The sequence below is a fragment of the Phodopus roborovskii genome, unplaced genomic scaffold, assembly GCF_943737965.1.
Source record: "Phodopus roborovskii unplaced genomic scaffold, PHOROB, whole genome shotgun sequence".
Classification (NCBI taxonomy): domain Eukaryota; kingdom Metazoa; phylum Chordata; class Mammalia; order Rodentia; family Cricetidae; genus Phodopus; species Phodopus roborovskii.
The window spans coordinates 17743694-17766859 of record NW_026125278.1 but is presented as its reverse complement, the minus strand read 5'-3'; the positions used below and the strand labels follow the sequence as shown (position 1 = coordinate 17766859).

General features: G+C 38.0%; 1 protein-coding gene across 1 annotated transcript; it reads right to left on the bottom strand.

Moving 5' to 3' along the window:
- Positions 1 to 1345: 1345 nt before the first annotated feature.
- Positions 1346 to 22629, bottom strand: Rpe65 (retinoid isomerohydrolase RPE65). Its single transcript, XM_051196072.1, has 14 exons — positions 22619 to 22629; positions 21482 to 21564; positions 20628 to 20778; positions 17905 to 18012; positions 17672 to 17813; positions 16140 to 16287; positions 14659 to 14740; positions 14324 to 14456; positions 14083 to 14222; positions 12208 to 12337; positions 3392 to 3506; positions 3205 to 3299; positions 2990 to 3101; positions 1346 to 1627 (listed from the first exon to the last, which is right to left on the bottom strand). The coding sequence occupies exons 1-14, from the start codon at positions 22627 to 22629 to the stop codon at positions 1476 to 1478; spliced, it is 1602 nt and encodes a 533-aa protein (XP_051052029.1). The 3' UTR covers positions 1346 to 1475.
- Positions 22630 to 23166: the final 537 nt, after the last annotated feature.

Genomic DNA, 23166 nt, shown 5'->3' with positions numbered 1-23166 from the left:
TCTTTGTGTGTTCAAGGCCACCCAGGGATACATGAGAGTGAATTAATCTAAAAGAAAAACAGCTCATTCCTTTAATCCTAGAACTAGAGAGGTATATAAGATAGGAACAGGGTCTCAGATTCAGGCATTCATTATCCAGCCATGTTGTGGATTGGAAGGCAATGAGTCTCAAGCCACATTGAGGTCAGGATTGCACCAGTTCAAATTGTAGTCTATGAGAGTCATTCCTATTCAAACCAAAGTACTTCCTATCAGTTTACTATAAGAAAGTATGATGTTTTATGGTGTTTTTAATTTGTGGAGTACTGGAGCCATATTGCGATAGGATTTTAGACTATGGAATCTCTCTGATGTCTATATTTTCTACCTTAGAATTCAATATAAGATATTTTGTCAAGATTGTTTACAAGGACAGAGTTATTAGTTACTAAGAATTCCTTTTTTCTTTTCTCTCCTTTCTCTCTCTCTCTCTCTCTCTCTCTCTCTCTCTCTCTGTCTTTCATCTTTTGGTAGTTAGGTAAGCCACTTGCCCTTAAATAGACTATGTATGCCCAGCTGGACTTGAATTTGTGGTGCATCTGTCTCAGTTTCCCAAGTTCTAGAATTACAGGTTTATTTAATCTTTGAGACATTATTTGTTCAGAGGACTCAGTAAGTTATGCATAGGTTTTGTCACTGAAAAATCAGAAATAATAATTAATTTCATTAATTAGAATAAAGCATGAAAGTATGGAATAAGAAAGTTTAAGTTGATGAGCTTGAGAATTCTACCAATTATATATAAACACACACACACATGATAATTGCTTTGCATTCCTGGATGATATTCCCAAGTCTAAATGTAGAGTAAGCTTACTTTCTCTTCCTTGACCGAATAATACTACATACAAATCAAATAAATAAGACTTTGTTTCTTAAATGTTAAAGATTAGTGTGAAAGATGTAGGCAGATAGCTTACTATAAATAACTTTGTAGAAAAGATAGCTTTAAAAGTCTACATTCCTTTCCCAGTTGATTACTAAGTGCTTTAAATAATGTTTCAGTTTATATTTATCTCACAGAAAAGGTATCATCCATATAAATAAGCACTTAGTTTGAAATGAATTACTTGCTCAACTCTGTGATTTCTAAAAAGCACTGCAAAATTATATTCAACTTAAAGTCATGATACACAGCAAACTAAAATAGACAGAATTTGATTGTAGCTTAGAGCTAGTGGCCTTCTTGGCTTTGCCATTAGAAACATGTCTTGCTAGAACATGTTGATATTTTCTTCTTTAATTAAAAATCATTTTTATTTATTGCATGTGGACATGTATGAACCATGGTGTATGTGTATAGAGGTCAAAGGACAAATTCCAGGAGTAAGTTCTGTCCTTTCACTATGTGGATTCCAGAGATTGAACTCAGGTTTCTAGGCCTGGCAAGAAGTGAATTTACCCATGGAGCCATTTTTTGCTGACCTGGAATATGTTCATGATCTTTTGAACAGTCCATGAAAGGTAACAGGGATATTAGTCTCCACCTCAGCCCTTGCAACTTCACTCAAATCTTTGGCATTCAGAATCAGGAGATATGCAGGCTTTTCTCCTGCTCCAGGGCTCACCACCACGCTCAGAACCACACCTGTTAATTAAGGTAGTTTTGAAATTTTGAAATCAGGTTTTAAGATTATCTGGTATTTTAATTATATAGATAGTAAGGTGATACTAAATTAACAAATAGAGAAAATCATGTGACTTAGCTTGTTCTGGCTCTTCAATTACCTGACTATGTGACCACTTGAAGGCCTCCTCTAAATTATTTCTTCCCGGACTAGGACCACCTCAGGAAGGGAGTTACTCTGGCTTTTTCTCTTACAGCTGTAACCACAGTATCTACTACAATGATTAGATCAAAGTAGGAACTCATTAATGCTGACTAAATTAATGGATTTGAGTTTGTATCTGTAATATAAGAATATAGTCTTTGTTCTATTTACTACACAAAGTTATGATGAAGTAAACATTTATACTTTAAAACTTTTAAAACAGAAGAGTGTGTTATGATTGTAATTTTCAAGACATATATGTACATTTACTACTTTCAGACAAAATGAAAACATAACTTTTACACTTTTGAATATGTGCTATGAATGTAAAAACTACTTATGAGAGAATGGCCCCTAATTACTTCTACAGTTTCCCATATTTTAATAAATTAATCCCACAGCACAATATATTTCTCTGTCCTTATATTAATTTTAAAAGTAATTTTTATTATTTTAAAGTGTATCAGTGTTTTGCCTGCCTGCATGTCTGTGGACCTGTACGTCTGGTGCTCCTAGAGGCCAGAAGAGGGTGCTGGATCACCTGAGTTATAGGTGGTTAAGATATGTATGTGGGCACTCAGAATTGAACCCAGTTTTCAACAAGAGCAGGCAGCGCTCTCAATCACTGACCCAGCTCCATGCTCCCTAGCATTAAGTTGAGACTTATGCTATGTAACGTAGTTGCTCACTTATATACTGAGGCTCTGAATTCTTTCCAGGCCCCAAGTTACTGAAACAAAGAAAGAAAGAAACAGACACTAGACTCCCAGAACTGCATGTTAACTGATCTGCTAGAATATTCTATTTCCCTTCGTAGACCTCTATCTGCGTTTTCAGAAATATATTTTGGTTTGGGAAAAGAAAATAACTAGAATTTGCTGTCATACCATCTTCTCATCCCTTCCATATAGAGCTCCACTCTGACACAGTTTTTTTTTCCCCCTGTGGTGGCTTTTTTGTTCTTTGTATGTTTGTTTTTCACTATTAGCAATCAATAACACCTGACCACAGATGAAAGTCACTTTCAATGAAATTTCAATTCTTGAGTGGTGTATCAATCACAGTTTAAGAATTACTTTTGAAGGTTAGGGAATAATCAGCCTAACTTCCTTCCTAATATCAAACACACAGAGTTTCAGCATAAAGGGAAATTCAGACATATGCATTGCTGTCATTACCATCATCCTCTTCTAGGGCATCTGGATGAGAAACAAAGATGGGTTCAGATGGGTAAGAATCCGGCTCTTGCCACATCCAGATTTCTTTAGTTTTGACATTCAGCTTACAGAGCTGCTTGTGTTCAAGAAAAAGCAATTGGTTAATTAATAAGCTGCTTTACTTTACTAGCATATGACTAAAAGTTCTATTGGGTATTATTAAGGTGCTTCATTACCTTGTCTGGAACAAAGTGATTCAAACCAAGTCCATATGCATAGGTATAAGGTTTCCCCCCATATTTCTTATAATTGATTTGAGGAAATTCAAAGGCTTAAAAATAGAACACAGACATAGGAAAATTCAATCTCTTTAAGTAGAACACCTGTTTCCTTCTCAGTTATGTTTTCCCGAGAATATCTTACCTTGACGGGGTCCTGAAAAGAGAACCTCAGGTTCCAGCCAGATCGTCTCATCACTGCACAGAATGGCTGTGGCAGTTGTGTGGGCAAGTGTAACTAAATTCCTGCCTGTGTCAGCCTTAGAAAGAAAATAACAGAGATCTCAGTGAGCAGGGAAGGAAATTCAAATATCTATAAATGAAGACTTCTCAAATTTTGTCCCCTTTTTTTCAGAGATCATCATGCAGGGAAGAACAACAAAATAAGGAACAGATTAAATGGTTGGCTACTGTATCAGATTTGAAAGTCTTTCAGATGGCATATTGGTAGGTTACAAGTGACCCATTAAAAATACATGATTTAGGGGTAAATGTTTGACTCTACTTGGATGTGACAGCCATACCAACTAGCTTAAATGTCTAGATAATAGTCTTAGACTTTAGAAAACATGGCATATGACACTGTCCTTTCCTAAAATTCCATTCTTCTACATAGCCAATCAGTCAGGCTAATTGGTTTCTTTACTTACTTGTATGCTAGGCACCATGCTAGGTGCTAGAAAGTCAAAGGGTATTTAGGGATTCTTCAAGTGTCTACAAATTCTCCATTACAAATGCAATTGGCATGACTGAAAATATCTTGGTTATTTGATTACTTCATGAGCACTTATTGAACAGCTCCTGTAGATCATGGGTTATATTAGATGTTGGGGAGACAGCTCTAAGATGGGCTAAAATGGCACATGTGGCATGCAAGTGTGGACTTTGGGAAAAGACATAAGAGTATTACAATCCAGGTCTTTTGTAATACAATAGTATAAAGGAGAATATAGGTAGCACTTGTTTGTGAGTAGAAGAATGGGGTATTACAATGGACTCAGAACATAAGGCAGTATGCCCTTGTCAAGTGAGTGGAGGATACTTTCTGTCTGTTTTAAGGAGTCAGAAAGACAAGGCCTAAGAACAGCCTGAGTTGAAATTTGACTTCAGATTAAAACAAGAACAAGACTTAAAATCTCGGGAAGAAGTAAGGACTGTCCAGGGAGTAAGAGTACTATAGACATACTTATCATGCTAGGGACTTTCCCATGTTTTACATATGAGGAAATTGAACCTTAGGTGAAGCACCATAGCAAAGGCACAGAGCTAGGGTGTGCCTCCATCCCATTCTTAATCTGCCTGCTTGGCCACAAGCTGACTTTATATGGTAAAACAAAAGACCTAGGGTAGCCAGAACAACCCTGTGCAGTAAAGTAACTTCAGAGGCATCACTGTCCCTGACTTCAAGGCCTACTATAGAGCTATAGTCCTGAAAACAGCTTGGTATTGGCACAAAAATAAATAGGTAGACCAATGGAATTGAGTTGAAAATGCTAATATTGACCCACACACCTATGAACACCTGATTTTTTTTTTTACAAAGAAGCTAAATTTATACAATGAAAAAAAAAGACAAAAAAAAAAAAAAAAAAAGAAAGAAAGAATCTTCAACAAACGGTCCTGGTACTGCCCCTGCAGATAGATCCATGTTTATCACCATGCACAAAACTCAAGTCCAAATGGATCAAAGACCTCAACACAAATCCAGCCAGTTTGAACCTCTTAGAATAGAAAGTGGGAGTTACCCTTGAAAGAATTGGTACAGCAGACCGCTTGCTAAACATAATACCAGTAGCACAGCACTGAGGTCAACAATTAATAAATGGGACCTCCTCAAACCGAGAAGCTTCTGTAAGGCAAAGGACACAGTCAACAAGACAAAATGACAGTCCCGAGTGTGGGAAAATGTTTTCACCAATATAACATCTGACAGAGGGCTGATCTCCAAATATACAAAGAACTCAAGAAGCTATTTACCAAAACACCAAATAATCCAATTAAAAACTGGGGTACATAACTGTATAGAGAATTCTCAATAGAGGAATCCACAATGACTGAAAGACACTTAAAAAAGTGCTCAACATCCTTAGCCATCAGGGAAATGCAAATCAGGGCAATTCTGAGATACCATCTTACTCCTGTCAGAATGGCTAAAATTGGAAACACCAATGACAGTTTATGCTGGAGAGAATGTGGAGAAAGGGGAACACAACTCCACTGCTGGTGGGAGTGCAAACTTGTATAGCCATTTTGGAGATCCTCAGGAAAATGGGAATCAGTCTACCATGGGACCAGACAATCCCACTCTTAGGCATATACCCAAATGATCCCCATCCATGCAACAAAGACATCTGTTCAGCTATGTTCATAGAAGCATTGCTTTCAGTAGCTAGAAATTGGAAACAATCTAGATACCCCTTAACCTCAGACAGTGGAACCAGGATGTATTCCTGGTGCACAAAAGGACCTTGGGGACACATCCCCCATGGAGGGATACTGCCTTAACCTAGAGACAGGAGCTCCTAGTCCCTACTTCAAATGACTTGACAGATTTACATGATCCCACCTGGATGGCATTGCCCTACATGTGGAATTGGGGTGAGGGATGGGAGAGGAGGGTGTTCAGGGTGCATGTGAGGGGGCAGAGAGGCTAAGAGGGAGGGAGGGAGAACTGGGATCGACATGTAAAATAATAAATTAAATAAATAAAAATAATAAAAATCATCTCAAAAAAAACCCAAAAAACAAACAAACAAAAAAGAAAATGTACTACATTTACACAATGGAATACTACTCAGCAGAAAAAGAAAAAAACAATGGAATCTTGAAATGCACAGGCAAATGGATGGAACTTGAAGAAACCATCTTGAATGAGGTGACCCAGTCAGAAAAAGAGGAACTCATATACGGATTTTAGACATAGAACAAAGGATCACCAGCCTGTAATTCACACCACCACAAAAGCTAGGAAACAAGGAGGACCTTAAGAGGGACATACATGGTTCCCCATATAAAGGGAAAGGGATAAGCTCCCATGAGCACATTGGTTGCTGAGGGAGGGGAGCAATGAGAGGAGAGGGAGTTAGGAGAAAGAGAAGGAGATAAGAGGAGGGGAGAAAAGAACACGAGGGAACAGGCAGATTGAATAGGGGAAGAATAGGGGAAGAATAGAGGAGAGCAAGAAAAGAGATACTACAATACAGGAAGCCACTATAGGTTTGAAGAGGAATCTGGCACTAGGCAAATGTCCAGAGACCTATGAGGATGACCCCAACTAACACTCTAAGCAATAGTTGAAAGGCTATCTTAAATGCCCTTCCCTGGTAATGAGATTGATAACTACCTTATATGCCATCCCAGAACCTTCATACAATAGCTGATGGAAACAAAAACAGACACCCACAGCTAAACACTGAGCAGATCTCCTGGAATCCAGCTGCAGAGAGGGAGAAGTGATAAGCAAAGGTGTCAAGCCCAGGCTGCAGAAACCCACAGACACAGCTGACCTGAACAAGGGGGAACTCATGAACCCCAGACTGATAGCTTGGAAACCAGCATAGGACCAACCCAGGCCCCATGAATGTGGGTCTCAGTTAGAAGGTATGGACAGTCTATGGGTCCTCTGACAGTGGAACCAGGATGCATCCCTGGTGTATGAAAGGACTTTGGGAGCACATTCCCCATGGAGATATACTCCCTTTGTCTAGAGACATGAGTGAGGTCCTAGGCCCTACCCCAAATGGCGGATTTTGGTGATCCCTCCTGGAAGGTCTTATAGTCCCTGAGGAGTGCATGGGGGAAAGGGGAGGGGTGGGGAGGGGGGAATCATGGGAGGTTGGGAGGTAGAGGGAACAGGGATCGATATGTAAAATAAGAAAAAAAATATTGTTTCTGAAGAACAACAAAGATGTCAACTGCTCAAAGCTAAAAGCAATTATTGCTTTCTAGCTAAGATATATGAAAATGACATGTAGCTATATTGTTAGATAAAAACCTACTAGGCTAGATTTTTAAAAAGACATTTATCTCTGGGCCAGAGAGATAGCTCAGCAGTTGGACTACTGGCTGCTTTTCCAGAGGCCCCGTGGCAGCTCACAACTATCTGTAACTCCAGTTCCAGGGGTTCTGACAACTTTACACCACTGTACCTAAAATAAAGTTAAATAAATCTAAACAGTTGAAAAATGCATTTATCTCATTTACCTCCTCATATTTGCATGTAATGGTATGCACACATGTGCACACAGATTTTTAGATGATTGTTTGAAAACAGTGGTAAATACTTCTGGACCATATTTTGCAGTCTCTTCTAGGTATCGAAGGGAGTTTTACAGGGGCAGTGAAGGTTATGTTCTATTTGGAGATCAACAAATATACTTAATAAAGTATATTGTGTAGCATGAATGTAGGAACAGAAATAGAAGAGGGATCCAATATGTGAGGGATTGAAACTTTAATAGGTGATCGGAGTAGGCTGTAAATGCTAAGAGATCCACTCCAGCCCCTACCCAGGGTCCCAAAGGTGAAATGCTTCTCAGCCGGGAAGGAGGGAGTTAATAACTTCTCATGCAATCTGAGGGTCCTGCTTTTTATTTCATGTGCTCTTTATCGTTTTGTTTTTACTCTAATAATCCTGTCCTACTTCTAACTTCTCCAAACTTCTTCTTCTAGCTTCTCCTTGAATTCTAAAAACTCTACTCTTTTGGGAGCCTTGCAGTGATAAAAAAGGCATTTCTCTCATTGGTCAAAAGCACATTCCTAGGACAAGCAATAAGGAGCTGAGTCATTTCCCATGGTAACACAAAGGTCTAAGGCCTTAGGAGCAAAGCTGTAAACAGACAAAGAGGGCACAATGACCAACAACAACTTTAAGACACAGATCTATTGTTAGTAGACAAGCAAGTGAAGAATTGGCATTACTTTCTTAGTAACATTGGTAGACATCTGTGCCTCTGACCTTGTACATAGCTGTAAGGTTTTAAACTCATGATCTATTTACAAAAGGCCTTTAGTCTCATCTGAACTTGATCTGAGGTGAAAATGAGCTGATCATGAGTAGTTAGTCTGACCTAGAGAATAAGGCAGGCTGATAAGAATCCACAGTCCTTGTGAGACAAACAGGTCCAGCTATGAAGCATGTCCCACTATAGTTCTATATATCAGAATTATAAAGCTAAATGAAAAGTAATCATCTAGACCATCCACAGATATATGTGCCCAGTAAACAATTAATATATTGTTGTTCTGTGGGAAAAATCACACAAGAAGCCAGCAGTGAGGACAGTTAGCACATTCAGAAGGCAATATTCCTTATTACCCTTATAAATAAGGTATCTCCATTATATGTCCATCTCTGGTGACAATATTTCTTACAGCCTTGCTAAATAATACCTACTCTCCATTAGATATGCATTTCTGATGGGTTGACTCCTGAAGTATGTGCTGTACTCTCACTGCATAATCTTTGGTCCTTTGCAGAAGGTCTCTTTGTATAACCGACATTTCACATAAAACTCTTATGTTAAGAGGTGAGCACCATTATGTTAAGAGTAGTTTTTCCCTCCAGTCTTGTCCCTCTGCCATGGCAGCCCCAAATAACGCACTTAGACTCTGTATTAGATATAATTCTGTTGGCCTACTACTAGCATTTCTTATTGGCTAGCTCTGTCTTAAATATTAAGCCATTAATCTAAGTACTTCCACGTGATCTTATCTTACCAAAGAAAGGGGCTGGTGTTCTGCTCTCTATCCTCCATCTTCAATCTCCTCCCTACTCCTTCCTCTCTCCTCCTAGTCTCCTAGTCCCAGTTATCTTGCTTTCCTATTGGCCAACAGTGCTTTTTTTTTTTTTTATTAACCAATAAGAGAAACACATTTACAGAATGACATCTCCTATCATTCTTAGATGTGGAAACCTGCAATACATTCAAGCATGGAGAAAAAGAACCAAAGCAAAATAAAATAAAAATCACAAACAAAACAAAAAGTGTCCAAATCTTGGAGAAGAATGATGCTGAGTAGGTTCCAGGAGCACCAGGGATCAGTGCAGTGGAAATTAAGAGAGCGTTGTGGGGAGCTCGTAGGTTTAGATTGTGTGAAGCACATGGATTATAGTAAGGACCTGGGTTTTTGCTGTGGATATTTGGGAGAAACTACAGAGAGTTTTGAGTAGATAAATAACATACCATTGTGATTTATTTCTAAAGAAATCCTTCTGGTTCCTTTGTTGAGTCTACACTTGGGTATTTGTTTTGTGAATGTGAATAATAATGAAAGATTTGATTCAGCAAAACCAGTTTGTTTTATAGTAGTCTAATTTAGAGAAAATGATTCTAGCTAGGCTGGTAACATTGGAGTCAGTGAGACAGGATGGATTTAAAGTTGATAGTTCCAAATAGTGTTTGAAAGTGAGAGAGTGAACTAAACTCCTAGGTATACATTCTAAACAATTAAAGGCTGGTATTGTCCCAGAATACTTGAAGCTGTTACAGGTGGGTACACTGTAATCCACTTGTTTTGCTGTTGAATATTAAATGGAAAAGTGAGGCTGGGAGGTGGTGATGCCTTTAATCCCAGCACTCAGGAGACAGAGGCTGGCCCATCTCTGTGTTTTCGAGGCCAGCCTGGTCTACAGAGCTAGTTCCAGGACAGCCAGGGCTATACCGTGTCTCCAAAAAAAAAAAAAAAAAGGTAAAAAAGAAAAGTGGAGGTGGTGGTTGATAACTTGAACCTTGAAATTCAGAAACAGGGAGAGATTTTATGCATGCTACTTTAAAATAATATGTCAAAGCAGTAAAGACACAAAAATATAGAATGGGAGGCTGAGTTATAGGCCTTCCATAGAAAGGTAGGTGTAGGTGTACTGGTAGCTTGTTGAGGCAACATGTGTTCGGAGGACTTGGTGAGGATATTGTGTGTATTAATTATGCTCCATTAAGAATAGCAGAAAAAGATGATCTTAGAGGGATAGAGGAAGGGGAGAATTGCTGGAGTGATGTATCTACTGCAAGGATGAGAAAGATACGCTCTAGTTAGGAAGACAGATATTCAGGATATAGGTGCAAATGCTGGTGGGTGGTATTAAGGCAGCAGGAATCTGTGACTCTTTTACTTTAATTTGTTTCAGATGAAGAGAAAGCTTCGTCAATGTTACATATGAAGGTGGGGTGGGAGGTATAAAAGTGATGAGAGGAAGGGGATATTTAACAAGCAAAGTAAGACAATAAGTAAAGTTAGGAAATGAAGCAGTAAGATTTTTTTTGGTCAGACATTTACAGTTGTGCCAATTAACATGACCATGTGTTTGCATCACTTAAATTTAGACTCAGAGGTACAAATATAGAAAGGATAAATGATCTAACTGAACTATGGCATGATTTTTGACAAGTTTGATAAAGAGATTAAATAAAAGATTATCTACAAGGATGTTCATAATTATTGATCATGAAAGATAAATTGAGTGAAAATGGAAAGTGACTGTTTCAAGGTAATAAAGGATAGTAAGTGCACTTTTAATGGAAGGAAATTTATAGTAGGAGTGGTAGCAGGGCAGGCAATATTAAAATACAAAAGCTACAGCTAGATCTTAGAGTGAATGGGATTGAAAGAGCTTTGAGATTGCAGAAGAACATTTATATTCTAAAAGAGATTTTAGCTTTAGACTGTCTGCTACCCAATTTGTCCTACACACCATTCCCAGAGGTATCCATGTCATACACTGCCCATCAACACATTTTAACTCTGTCAGTGAGCCCTTACCAATTACATGCTACCCAGAGTCTGATAAAGAAAGCCCCTGTACAGTCTCACTCTAATTCATCTTTCCAACAGTTCTTACGAACTCCAGCCTCTCCTCGGCTCACAATGAAGCATCCCAGGGACTCTGTTATACTGCTCTGTTAAGTCCTATTTACTTTTTTTTTCTGGTAAAACTCTTTGCTTTTGCAGTTTTTTACCCTATCTTCAGAGCCAAATTTTATCCAACTGTTATTTTTTTATCAGCTTGCAGGTATTTTTACAGGCAAGAGGATCCACCCTCTAAGCTGGGTTTGCTTTTCTCTGTCTCTAAGTCACAAACTCCCTTTAAAAGCATAATTTCTTAATGGTAGTGTAGACCTACTGATTCCTACAGTATTTCATAGATGGGTAACAACAGCAGTTCCAGACTGTGTTTTCCCCCAAATCACCTTGTCTACTTAAGCAGAGTCTCACAGTTACCTTCAAACTTTTCATTTCCAAAGGAAGGTGAAACTCACATCACAGAGGAAGAAATGCCTGGAGCACAGAGGATCTTTGTTTCAGATAACATCTATTATCCAGTTTTTTTTTTTTTTCTGAAAATGACCCTTCTGTTGTGTTCATGGGTCCCTACTTTGTTTTACCTTGTCAAGAGAGTATTTAAGACTCAACTGTTAGTTTCATGTTTCTCAAGGGTTCTTATACATTAATTTGAATCCTATTTTTCTTGTGTCTACTGCAGTTATTTCAGTTACCAAACCTCCAAAGCAATATCCTGAATTCCCATAACTGTATAATTTTATTAATTATTTTGTTGTCTAATGGCATCTTTAGATGAACTGAGTTCTTGAAAGAATGCTTTTTAATCCTTCATTTATCCACATTTAAAATTATTTAGAATATTTATACAACTGACAAATAATGCTAGAAACTACTGGATTTACAGTCATTAAGTATGCTTCCAAAGGGATTTTACAACTGAAAACATCACAGAATTAGTATCAAGAAAAGTATATCTCGTCTGTGTTCTGTGGAAGTTGTCTTTTCTAAATCACTGATTTTTTTTTCCAGCTTCAGTTTCCTCATTTGTAAAATGAGAGGTTTATGTAGTGTTTTTAAAGCTCCTGCCAGATATGAAATTTGACGATTATATGTATAAGCATGACAGTTTCCAAGAGAGATGAAAACACACTTTATATGCGAAATCCTTGTAAAGGATATTACCTTGTCAATTGTCAAAGGAAGTGCATATCTCCTGACTTCAGGCTGAGGAGCCTTCATGGCATTTCTTTTCACTTCTTCCCAGTTCTCACGTAAATTGGCTAAATATAAGTAATTATAAACAAACTCAAACCTGTGAAAACAAGAATTCAAGAATGAACACAATTACAAATAATTTGTCTTATTTTGTTTTGAAGCAGGGTCTAATGTAGCCCAAGTTGGCCTTGCAAGTAAGACCTTCCTTCCTCTCCCTCCCAAAAGGTGGGATTTAATGCATGCACCACCACACCTAACCAACCACAAATAATTTTAGAGGTAATTCATGATGTTGACAGCACATATGTCTGGTTGTTCTGTAGGCCACAACCCAGAAAAAAAAGTGTAAGAACCATTTCCTTCTCCTGTTCACTAAGGGGAAAACAGAGGAACAGAGGTCTGCCGCATGAATATGTTGCAGTAACAGCAGCCTTATATACTCTTTGCCATGCTTCACTGTCTCCACTCTGTCTTTAGGAATCAATGTATTTTTAATGACTAGCCTGAGAATAGCATTTTTCAGAATTAGGGAGGGCTCAAGGGGTTGAACAGAGCTTGAGAGCTTGTGAAGTTTAAACATACTTTCTGAGTCACAGAACCTTCTATTTTTGGGTCTGGTTCAGAGCCAGTTGGTTTTCATTAACTATAGCTCTGATGGTAAGTCTATTTCTGAGTTTTCTGAACTCTCTGATAATTATCAATTACACTTTTTACTATTTCATACTACTTCCCTTTTCATATGTGGAAGATGTCATTCTGTAAATATGTTTCTCTTATTGGTTAATGGATAAATCACTGTTGGCCTATAGGAAAGCAAGACAGGTGGGACTAGGAGAGGTGGAGGATTCTGGGAAACGTAGTAGAGTCTCAATGTGATCTTGCAAAGAGAGGACACAAGTCTGGTGTTCTCAGTAAGATAAGACCATGTAGAAAAATATATATTAGTAATTATGGATTAATTTTTTAAGACAGAGATAGCCAATAGGAAACACTAGTAATGTTACAACAGTTTTATAACTAATACAGTGTCTCTATGTTATTTGGGACTGACATGGCTGTGGGACCAGGCTAGTGAGAAAGTGCTTATAACAAAGTTCACATTAAACAACAAGGGCAAATAGTGAAAGTTTGACTTCTTCCTTTCCAATTTTTATCCATCCCCTTGATCTCCTTTTGCAGTCTATTAATCTAGCTAGAACTTCAAGTACAATACGGAAGAGATATAGAGAGAGTGGACAGCCTTGTCTTGTCCCTGATTTTAGAGAAATCACACTAAGTTTCTTTCAGTTTAGTTTGATGTTAGCTGTTGGTTTACTGTATATTGCTTTTATTATGCTACACTTAGATGAGCAAAGGGGTCAAGGCCAGGCTACAGAAATACACAGAGACAGCTGACCTGAACAAGGGGGAGCTCATGGACCCCAGACTGATAGCTCGCAAACCAGCATAGGACTGACCCAGACCCCCTGAATGTGGGCAGCTAGAAGGCCTGGGCAGTCTATAGGACCTCTGACAGTGGAACCAGGATGTGCAGGAAAGGACTTTGGGAGTGTATTCCCATGGAGGGATACTCCCTTAGCCTAGAGACAAGAGGGAGGGCCTAGGCCCTACTCCAATGACCTGACAGATTTTCATGATATCTTCTTGAAGGCCTCACCCTCCCTGTGGAGTGGGTGGGGAATTGGATGGGGGTGGTGTGGGCATGGAAGGATGGGAGAAAAATAACTGATATGCAAAATAAGAAAAAACAAAAACATGAACAACAAGGGCTTCACTTCTATTAAAGCACTTTGTTTGCAGAAGAAACTGGAGATAGGACATTAAAGCAACATGATTTCTTACCCTTTCCAACAACAGAGATCCACAATCAGAAACCCATTGTCTTCGTAAGTATTGATATGATGAAAGAGATTAAAAGGGGAGGTCCTGTATTTATTATTGAGATATTTTTTTCTTCTTTTATCAGCAACATGAAGCCAAACCTGGAAAAGTAGGGAGATATTTTGATTAGTGTATAAAGGAAAGAATTATACTTATTCTCTCAATATTACATTTAACAGATGAATAAATGAATCAGACATACCCCCATGCTTTCATTGGACTCAAAACAATCCATGTAGTTGGCTCCCCAAAGACTCCATGAAGAAAGGAACTTGAAAAGATTAATTTTGACTGGAGTCTCCACAAAAACGATATAGTTGGGAGTCATACCAAAACTGTTCAGAAACACAAATAAGCAATAAGCTTGTGAATGGAAGGGCTGGTTCTTGGTTACAAAGAAATAGATCTACACAAGCTATATATAGTTGTTCATATCTACAATGCTTACATGAAATTTGCTTTAAACTTAATTTTCTCTAAGTGTCCTGGCCAGGTAGACAAAGGAGATCTTTAAATTTGATCTAATCTTCAAAGTACCTGTGTACATAAGATGGCTTGAACCGATCACTGCAGGGGAACTGCACAACAATCTCTGACTTGTTTATTGGATCTTCCTTGTCTGAAATAAAAAGGTTTTAAAGGCTTTAGAACATCATCATCATCCTCATCTTTTTCTTCTTTCTCTTCTTCATATAAAACAGCTTATATCAGCAATAAATAAAAAATTAATTTTCAGATGTGGATTTTTTTTTCAGAGCTTGTATTTATCTCTTGAATCATTGGGACATCTTAGTGGAATGACATGTTGTTAAGGGGTTCTTGAGTGAGGGGTGGTTACCTAAGGGTGTCACTAAGTTCCTCCTGGGGTAAGAATAAAAATTTGTATGTCTTAGAAAGAAGCCTCTCTCAGGAAAGTGAAGTGACAGTTGGAGAGCAAGGAGCCACTGAAATTCTGTCAGCTAAAGAACTGAAGCAGAGGACATGGCAGCTGAGGATCCTGAACAGAAAGTAACAGGTACAGACCTGAAGGCATTTGATAGGATGAAAGCAAGTCACAAGCTGACTTGAGAACAAAGATGCACTAGCCACAGACAGAATTAAAGAACAAACACCCCAACTTTGATTTTAACAGACAAACTGCTTTGATTGTGGGCATGGGAGAAACTCCAGGGATCTGACTCCACTCCGGGTCTCTGGGAAAACTTTTGATAGACTCTTCTTCACTCAGGCCTCCCTCTCTTTTCTGATTGGTCTTAGCCTGGGTATCCTCACTTCAATAGGCTCTTTTCCTTTAGACTGTGGTTTACTGTCAGAAACAGTTTCAGTCTCTTCCAGGGAAGGGGATCTCCCCCTACCCAGAAAGCACCAAGTTGCTCTTCTTTAAGAGGCCCGTCTTGTTTGTCAGATCTGTCCATGTTCTGATGATTTCTTTTCATTGTGAAGAGGTCCTAACCTAGGAAACTCCAAATAGTAGCAAATTTGAAAAAACACATAGGGAAAATATTATGGAGTCACATCTTAGAATAAGTGGAGGTCAGGTTTAAATCCAGGGGAGTAAAGTGGTTTAGTTTGGTAAATGCAAAATTCCTTAAAACTAAAACATGGATGAGTGATATTAATTGTTCTGTCAAATAAGTACTATACACACTAAAGTTCAGGCATGAGAAAATAATATAAATGACTTCTTAAATCATGGCAATTGCCTCACTCCCAAAAGTTTTCAGTCTACCCAAAGAAGAGCTCAATATTTTTCTTGGCATATGAATAAATGCTCAATAAATACTAAATATAAATTCAAATAATATTTAAATACACATATGTACTAGTTTTTGAAACATTGCAAAATAGAACTTAACCCTTTGATTTCTGTATTTGAAGCCATCATTGCTTATTGTCTTGCCTCTGGATATTAGTTACCTGGTAGAACAGAAATGAAAGCAAGTCTTATCAAGCCTGAGAATAATCCTGATATTATGATCTATATCCTGTATTTCCAGAATTTTTGATAACAGACTCACCTGGTTGCAGTGGAGGTATCTTAATAATATTGTAGGCAATAGAAAAATTTTTCCCAAAGCAATTGCCGATATTATAAACAGTTCCATCATTTTCAATATGTGGATGAGCAGTGGCACCATTGACTGAGACATAGTTGCAAAGATCAACCTGTGGGATGAAAAAGAATCTTGGGGGTCCTTTCAGCTTCAATTGTATACTATGGGTATGGTGTTGATATTGACATTGTGTTTGTCAATAAACTAATGGCAAAGTGCCCAGACTCCTTTCTTCTATCTCTTTGAAAACAACATCACATTAATGTCATTTATAGTCCTGAATTCTATGACTGACCATCTAGATAACCCTTATCTCCTTTGTACTCCCATTTCCAAGTAAACACCTTAAAGTATAACTGTTTATATAATTTCTTTGAGCAAAGACTTTCAGTAACATTCCATCAGGAAAATCAATTACTTCAAATTTTGGGTTCATTATTTAAGCTTTCAGATTTACCCAATTGTGTTCCACTGCTCCCTTTGAAACTACCTTTTGAAACTATTCACACTTCTGGATTACTAGTTCTCAGTTGAAAGATTGTGATAAATATCCTAGCCATTTTTGATTTGCATAGTGATCAAGGATATTTCCTGTATTTAGTAGACAAGGTCAAGACCATCAAGTCTCTACAGTGTGTGAGACAGCCCTACAGTAAAGAGCCATCTCCTGCCCAAAGCTTTCACAGAGAACTGCTGTAGATCTAGTCTAAAAAGCGTATTATCAATTTCTACAAACATGTCCCATATTTCTCCATCTCTGTCTTCAATATTGCAACCCCATTTAGGAGTTAAGTTTACTAAAGACAAGCACAATACTTTTAATATTTTGTGTATCTATTTTAAGAAATATTCAAGAAGACTGTGTAATTTCTCAGTTATGTGCCATTTTCTAATATTTTGGTTTTTATTTTAAAATCTTAATTCATTTTACATACCAACCACAATTCCTCCTCACTTCCCTCCTCCTGATCCATCCACCTCTCCCTCACTCCATTCCCCATCCACTCTTCAGAAAGCTTAAGGTATTCCTTGGGGAGTCAACAAAGTTAAGACAGGACCAAGCCCCTCCCTCCTGCATTAAGACTGAGCAAGGAATCTCAACATAGTTGCCTAAAACCACCAATGGCAGATTTTCAATATTAATAGCTGCAATTTTTGAACACTGCTATTTATTTCTTATGGGTCAGAGACAGTGCTGTGTTACTCATTTATACATTCCTTGTATCTTACACAAGTTTTGATACATAGAAAGGTATCTGAAAATACTTGTGTTACAAATGAACAAATGTTAGCTATTTGAAGTGATTTCATCCCATTTATGTATTTAAAATGTAATAGATTAAGAAATAAATTTTATCACGTTACATATCTAGCAAGAAATTGAAACTTAATCTGCCTCATTTTTTTTTTGTTGTTGTTGAATTTATCCTAATGTTTGAATTCTATGTTCCCAATTTTATGTGCTAGAGCAATGTTCCCTGAGCACAGTGTCCTACCTGCTTAATTGTCTCCAAGGTGTCTGGGTTAACTTTTGTGATAAAGTTGGTCTCTGTACAGGCATAGTAATCTTCTCCCACTGGGTAGATATTTACAAGGGCATTGTCAGTAACCTCTACTCCTCGAAAGTAAGAAAAGAACCTGCAGAAGCAAATTATTTTTCCAGTTCAATAACTTTTAAGCTACATGAACAATAAAAGGCTGATGTAAAATGCAGTTTGGTTTCATTAACCTGGAAAATATATTCTTGCAGGGGTCTGGGAAAGCACAGGTGCCAAATTCTGTTATGACAATCCTCTTCTCAGTCATTGCTCGAACATAAGCATCAGTGCGGATGAATCTGAAAGACATTGAGAAATGGAGAAAGGATGTAAGTAGGCCATTCATGGAGGACACGTGAAGCTTGGAGTCAATGTGTTTCTATCAAACTGGAATTATGAACTAAAAAAGAATAGAGAGAACCATCAGCTCTGTTTTATGGGTAAGAAATAAAAATAAAAGACCTTAAATTGAGTCTTCTAAACCTAACTGTGATTGATATGGAAACTGAGGTGCTGAAGGTTAACTGGTTTATATATGTGATTGCAACAGTAGCCATAGTTAGATTATCTCATATAATGCTACAGCCCCACAGGGTGGTGGATAGTTTTCATCAACTTGATATAAACTACAGTCTTTGGGAAAAAGGAACTTTAATTGATGAAGATGCCTTCATCAAACTGCCTATAGAAATTCATGGAGCATCTATTTATTTATTTATTTATTATTTATTTATTTATTTATGAATGATTAATGTGGGAGATTCCAGCCTTCACTGGGTAGTACAGCTACTGAGCAGGTTGTATAAGAAGGCAGGCAGAAGGCTGGAATGATGGCTCAGCTATTAAGACTATTGACTACTCTTCCAGAGTACATTGATTCAATTCCCAATACCTATGTGGTAGCTCACAACTGTCTGAAATTCCACTCCTAAGGGATCTGACACCCTCTTCTGGCTTCTGTAGCCAGTGCATGAATGTGGCACAGGGATATACAAACAGGCAGACATACACATGAAATAAAATTTCAAAAAATAATCTTAGAAAGAAAGCAAAGAGAGGTAAAGAGAAGGAAGAAGAGAGAAATGGAGAGAGATGGAGAGAGAGACAGAGAGAGAGAGAGAGAGAGAGAGAGAGAGAGAGAGAGAGAGAGAGAGAGAACATGTAAACCAATAGAGAGTATTTCAACATGGTCTTTGCTCCATTTCCTGACTCCTTCCTGACTTGGCTTCCCCTATTGATAAACCATAAAGTGTAAGATGAAATAAAGCCTTTCCTTTCCAAGTTGATTTTGGACATCATTTTTGTTACAGAAATAGAAAGTGAACTAGGACATTTGAGTACTTCACACACGTAACTCATCACATTATAGGACACAGTGTGGTGGGTTATATTTCTTTCATTGACTTTGTGTTTCTTTTTAATTTCAGAATCCATTGTATACTTTAAAACTTGGTTATTGTTGAATTTTATCTCTTCTACAGAATAAACTGCTGAGCCATTTTTGAGACTACATGGCAAATGCTGCCTAAGGTTTGTCACATGGGGGGCAAAGTAAATTCTGATTTTTTTTGTGTTTATGAGGAGGGATGTATATCAAAGTATACATTATAATGTATACAAAAGCTTTGTCTAAACTCCAAAATTACTTTCCCAGAAAAACTTAGGCTTGGAAAGCCCTGCTTCTCTTTTGTCACTGTTAAATCCTAGTTTTACTTTCTCCTTACTCTTCCTTTGGTACCTCTTCAAAATGCTTGAAATCCATGTTGATCATACCGCTAGCAAACCTGAACATTCAAATAATAATCATGATATTTACTGTGCTGGTGTGGGGGTTTCTTGGAATGATGGCTTTAGCAGTAACTCTTTATTGTTACTACTATTAAAATTATTATTTCTAATATTATTGTTATGTATATTGTTTTTGGCCAGCATGTATGTCTGTGTACTACATGTGTGCCTGTAGCCCACAGAGGCCAGACAGGTTATCAAATCTCCTTGGTCTGGAGTTGCAGACAGTCGTGGGCTACAGCTGACACAATATGAGAAGTAGCCGCTGAGCCATTGCTCTAGCCCTTCAGCAAATAACTGCTGTTAAAAGCTTTCTATCTTGATCTTGATCTTTCTCTGTATCTCTCCTCTCCCCATATGTCTCTTCTCTGTCTCTATCTCTAGTGTTTCTGTGACATACTTGGTCCCTCCCTCCCTCGTGGCACACCTTTTTCCCCCCAGTCTTTAAAATTTTTTAAACACTGTGTGTGTGTGTGTGTGTGTGTGTGTGTATACATGCACACAAGAAAATGTACATGTGACACTGAATGCATTTAGACATTAGAGGACAACTTGCTTGAGTCTGTTTTCTCCTACTATGTGGGAATTGAACTCATATGTTCAGGCTTAGTGGCAAGCACCCTTACCACTTGAGCCATCACTAGCCACTTTCTCAGGTCTTTCTGATGACAAAAAATGAAAGGAACCAAGATAACCAGTAGTCTAATAATTACAATAGTAACAGCAGCTTTATATCTACTGCATTCTTACTATGAGTTAAGCATTTTATTCTCATTTAGTCATGAGTAAATTCTATTGAGGAGATTTTATCATTTCTTTTATTTTACAGATGACAAATAAAAGAAGGCCAGTTTCCTTCCAGAAGTCATCAGTGAAGATAAGCAGTGCCTGGTATGTTCAGGATTTGAAAACAGCCATGTTTGGTTCTGAGCTCTTGTCTCCAATGATCTCAGTTTACCATTCTCAGGTGACCTTGTAGATACATGGACCTTTATGGAGTGTGAAGAAATGAGAAATGAGCGTGGAGGTCTGCTCTATATTCAGGAAGATGAAAGTTCCCACAGGAGGAAAACTGAGATAGGCTTTACTCTGGTGAGGACAGTCATGAAATACAGTGCTGACTTACCTCCTATGGTATGTGACGTGGCCCTCCTTAAAGTCAAACTTGTGCAAAAGGGCTTGTCCATCAAACAGGTGATAGAAGGGCTCAGATCCAACTTCAAAGAGCCCTGGCCCACATCGAAGGAGACTCCCAGCAAGCCAGAGGGGAATTCTACCTGCAGGAAAGTGAGAGAACAGGTGGTACCACTTACTAGATTCCCTAGCTACCCCTCCATTTGTCATTTGTCAGCTTATCTTTGGATAGAACATCAGGTTTTCTTCTACAATTTGCTGAGGAGTGTTGACTGCTTTTTTATAGATCAGGAAGCAGAGGAAAGATTTGCACTGACATTTCCCATAGCATTTTTTTTATACCCAGTAAGACCTTCTGATAGAGCTGATATAGTAACAGTGACTGCTGCCTATTTCTTACTTGGCATCTAATACTTTATCTAAATTACCTCTTAGTTGTCACAATATTCCCATGGAATAAATTTGGCCTTTAGAAAGTGAAGGGAGTTCCAAAAAATTTAAGCCACTGATAGGAAAAACATATGGCAAAATAATTGGATTGTAACAACACTGTAATCTGCAAGTTCTTCTGTTGTAATAGGCATGACACCACCACCCTTCAAGGAAAAACACTCAGACACTTGTCTTGTTAAAACAACCAGTGCTGAGAGACCGGAATGAATATGAAACCTGAGAAAAATGATCTTGACAGAAAAGAAACTGTCAGAAGAGTCAGACTGTGGTGGCCTGAACCCAGTGCTCAGAGGCTAAAGCAAGAGGGGTGACATGTTTTACACTAACCTAGGCTATATATCAAGACCCCAATTTAGAATCTACAACAAACAAATTAGGATCAATGAGACCAACCTGTGACATGAGCTGTTAGTGGTGAGGACAGTTCCTCCACAGTTTCAAATAGCTTCTTGTAGCCACCAGCAGGGTGCTCAATTCTGAAATGTAGGATAATGAGAAAGAAGTCTAGGTTGATTCTCAGAGGTTCAGGGGGGCAGAGGAGAAAGATTATTTAGACTCCTTCTAGTTGGGCTGCAGCCCAGCCTATTTAGAGTTTTATGGGACGCTGCTCAGGCTCTTTCTTTCATATCAAATGGATTTTCCTCACTTTTAATAACAGTGTCTGTATAGTCCAAATCCTACTTTCTGCAATTCTGCATGCTCTTTAAGACATATCAACTAGTCCTGCTGTGTTCACTCCTCTTCCTGAATTGTGACACACACACTGTTCTTCTCAAGATCTACCTTGCTTTAGAGACACACAGCTGAAGCTTCTCTGACATTCTCATGGACTCATTCATTCTCACAGAATGAGATCAGCATTCAGGGTCAGGTGTACCACCTTTTATTATTCACCATACTATGCTATTAGTTCTTCCTTCCTATCATTTCATGTTTCTACCAATCCTCAGGAGCTATAGTGCTTTCAAGACCTAGATCAAGAGATTCAGGTTCTGAACTGTTTTGTGTGTGCCTATTTCTTCTGTCTTATATTTGCTTCTGTTTTATAATTTCTTAAAGTGCAGTTGTGACTAGACCTCTTAATTCTATTTTTATAAATAACTTATTATTAGATACTTTATAAAAAGAATTTAATATTGTACATGAGCATTTAAATCTCTCAACAATAAAGTAGGGTAAGTAGTATTATGACATTACTTAATAGTTGGAAAACATTTCATAATTAAGTATTTTAGACTTAAAAGCACATGTAATTTGCCAGAGAGTCACAGGTAGGATATGACCAGACAAGACATAAAACTCAACTCTGTATTCATAACTGCATTCTAGTTATATTGCAATTCATACAGATCTCATCACCATCTAAATGTGAACTTTGTATGTTCAGTTCACTCCAAGGAGTAATCTCTCCAGCCAGGTCCACGGGCCTTCTTAAGCAAGCCATCATCTAATACTATCTCTTTAGAACATCCTGAAATACTCCATCTGCTACCACAAAGGCACAATAGAAGGTCTCTTAGGAATACTTACTGGATAGACATTTTTCTCCCAGTGAAGATTAGAGAGTTCTGGTACCAGATATAGAACAAGGAAGCAAGTCCTTAGCCACGGCTTTTTTGTATGATAGCTAATCCCCCCAGAAGTGCCTGTAGCTCTGGAAATCCTCTCCACCCATCAGCTGATGAAGGGTAACAGAAGTGGCTTTCAGCACTTTAGATGCTTACAGATTATTTGGACTTGATGTTTCCATAAAAATGTTTTGACTGTATTCCATAGACCTGGATCCTTCCCAAAGAAATGAGAAGTGGGTTGGATAGAAATGAGCTATGTGGACATGCCATGACAGTCCTAAGCTGTTTTCAGTCACCACACATATTTGGTAGCTACCTCTGTCTACTACGTCTTTGCCATCATCCTCACACTCATTTATTTATTCAATTATTTAAAAAAACATTTATTATATGTGATCTATAACTGGTTAGAGACAGCACACTCAGTATTCTCATGTTGTAATCATCATGGAGACCAGGCATTATTTAATAAAATTTAGCTAGTGCTAACATTGGAGGAGTATGGGG

Bases quoted from the DNA above. Each gene is read 5' to 3' on its own strand.
- Rpe65 (XM_051196072.1), bottom strand. The intron at 20,779-21,481 runs GTTGGTCTCATT...ACTTTCCTGCAG, and splicing joins ACTAACAGCTCATGTCACAG to GTAGAATTCCCCTCTGGCTT. The intron at 3,300-3,391 runs GTAAGATATTCT...TCTATTTTTAAG, and splicing joins CTTTTCAGGACCCCGTCAAG to CCTTTGAATTTCCTCAAATC.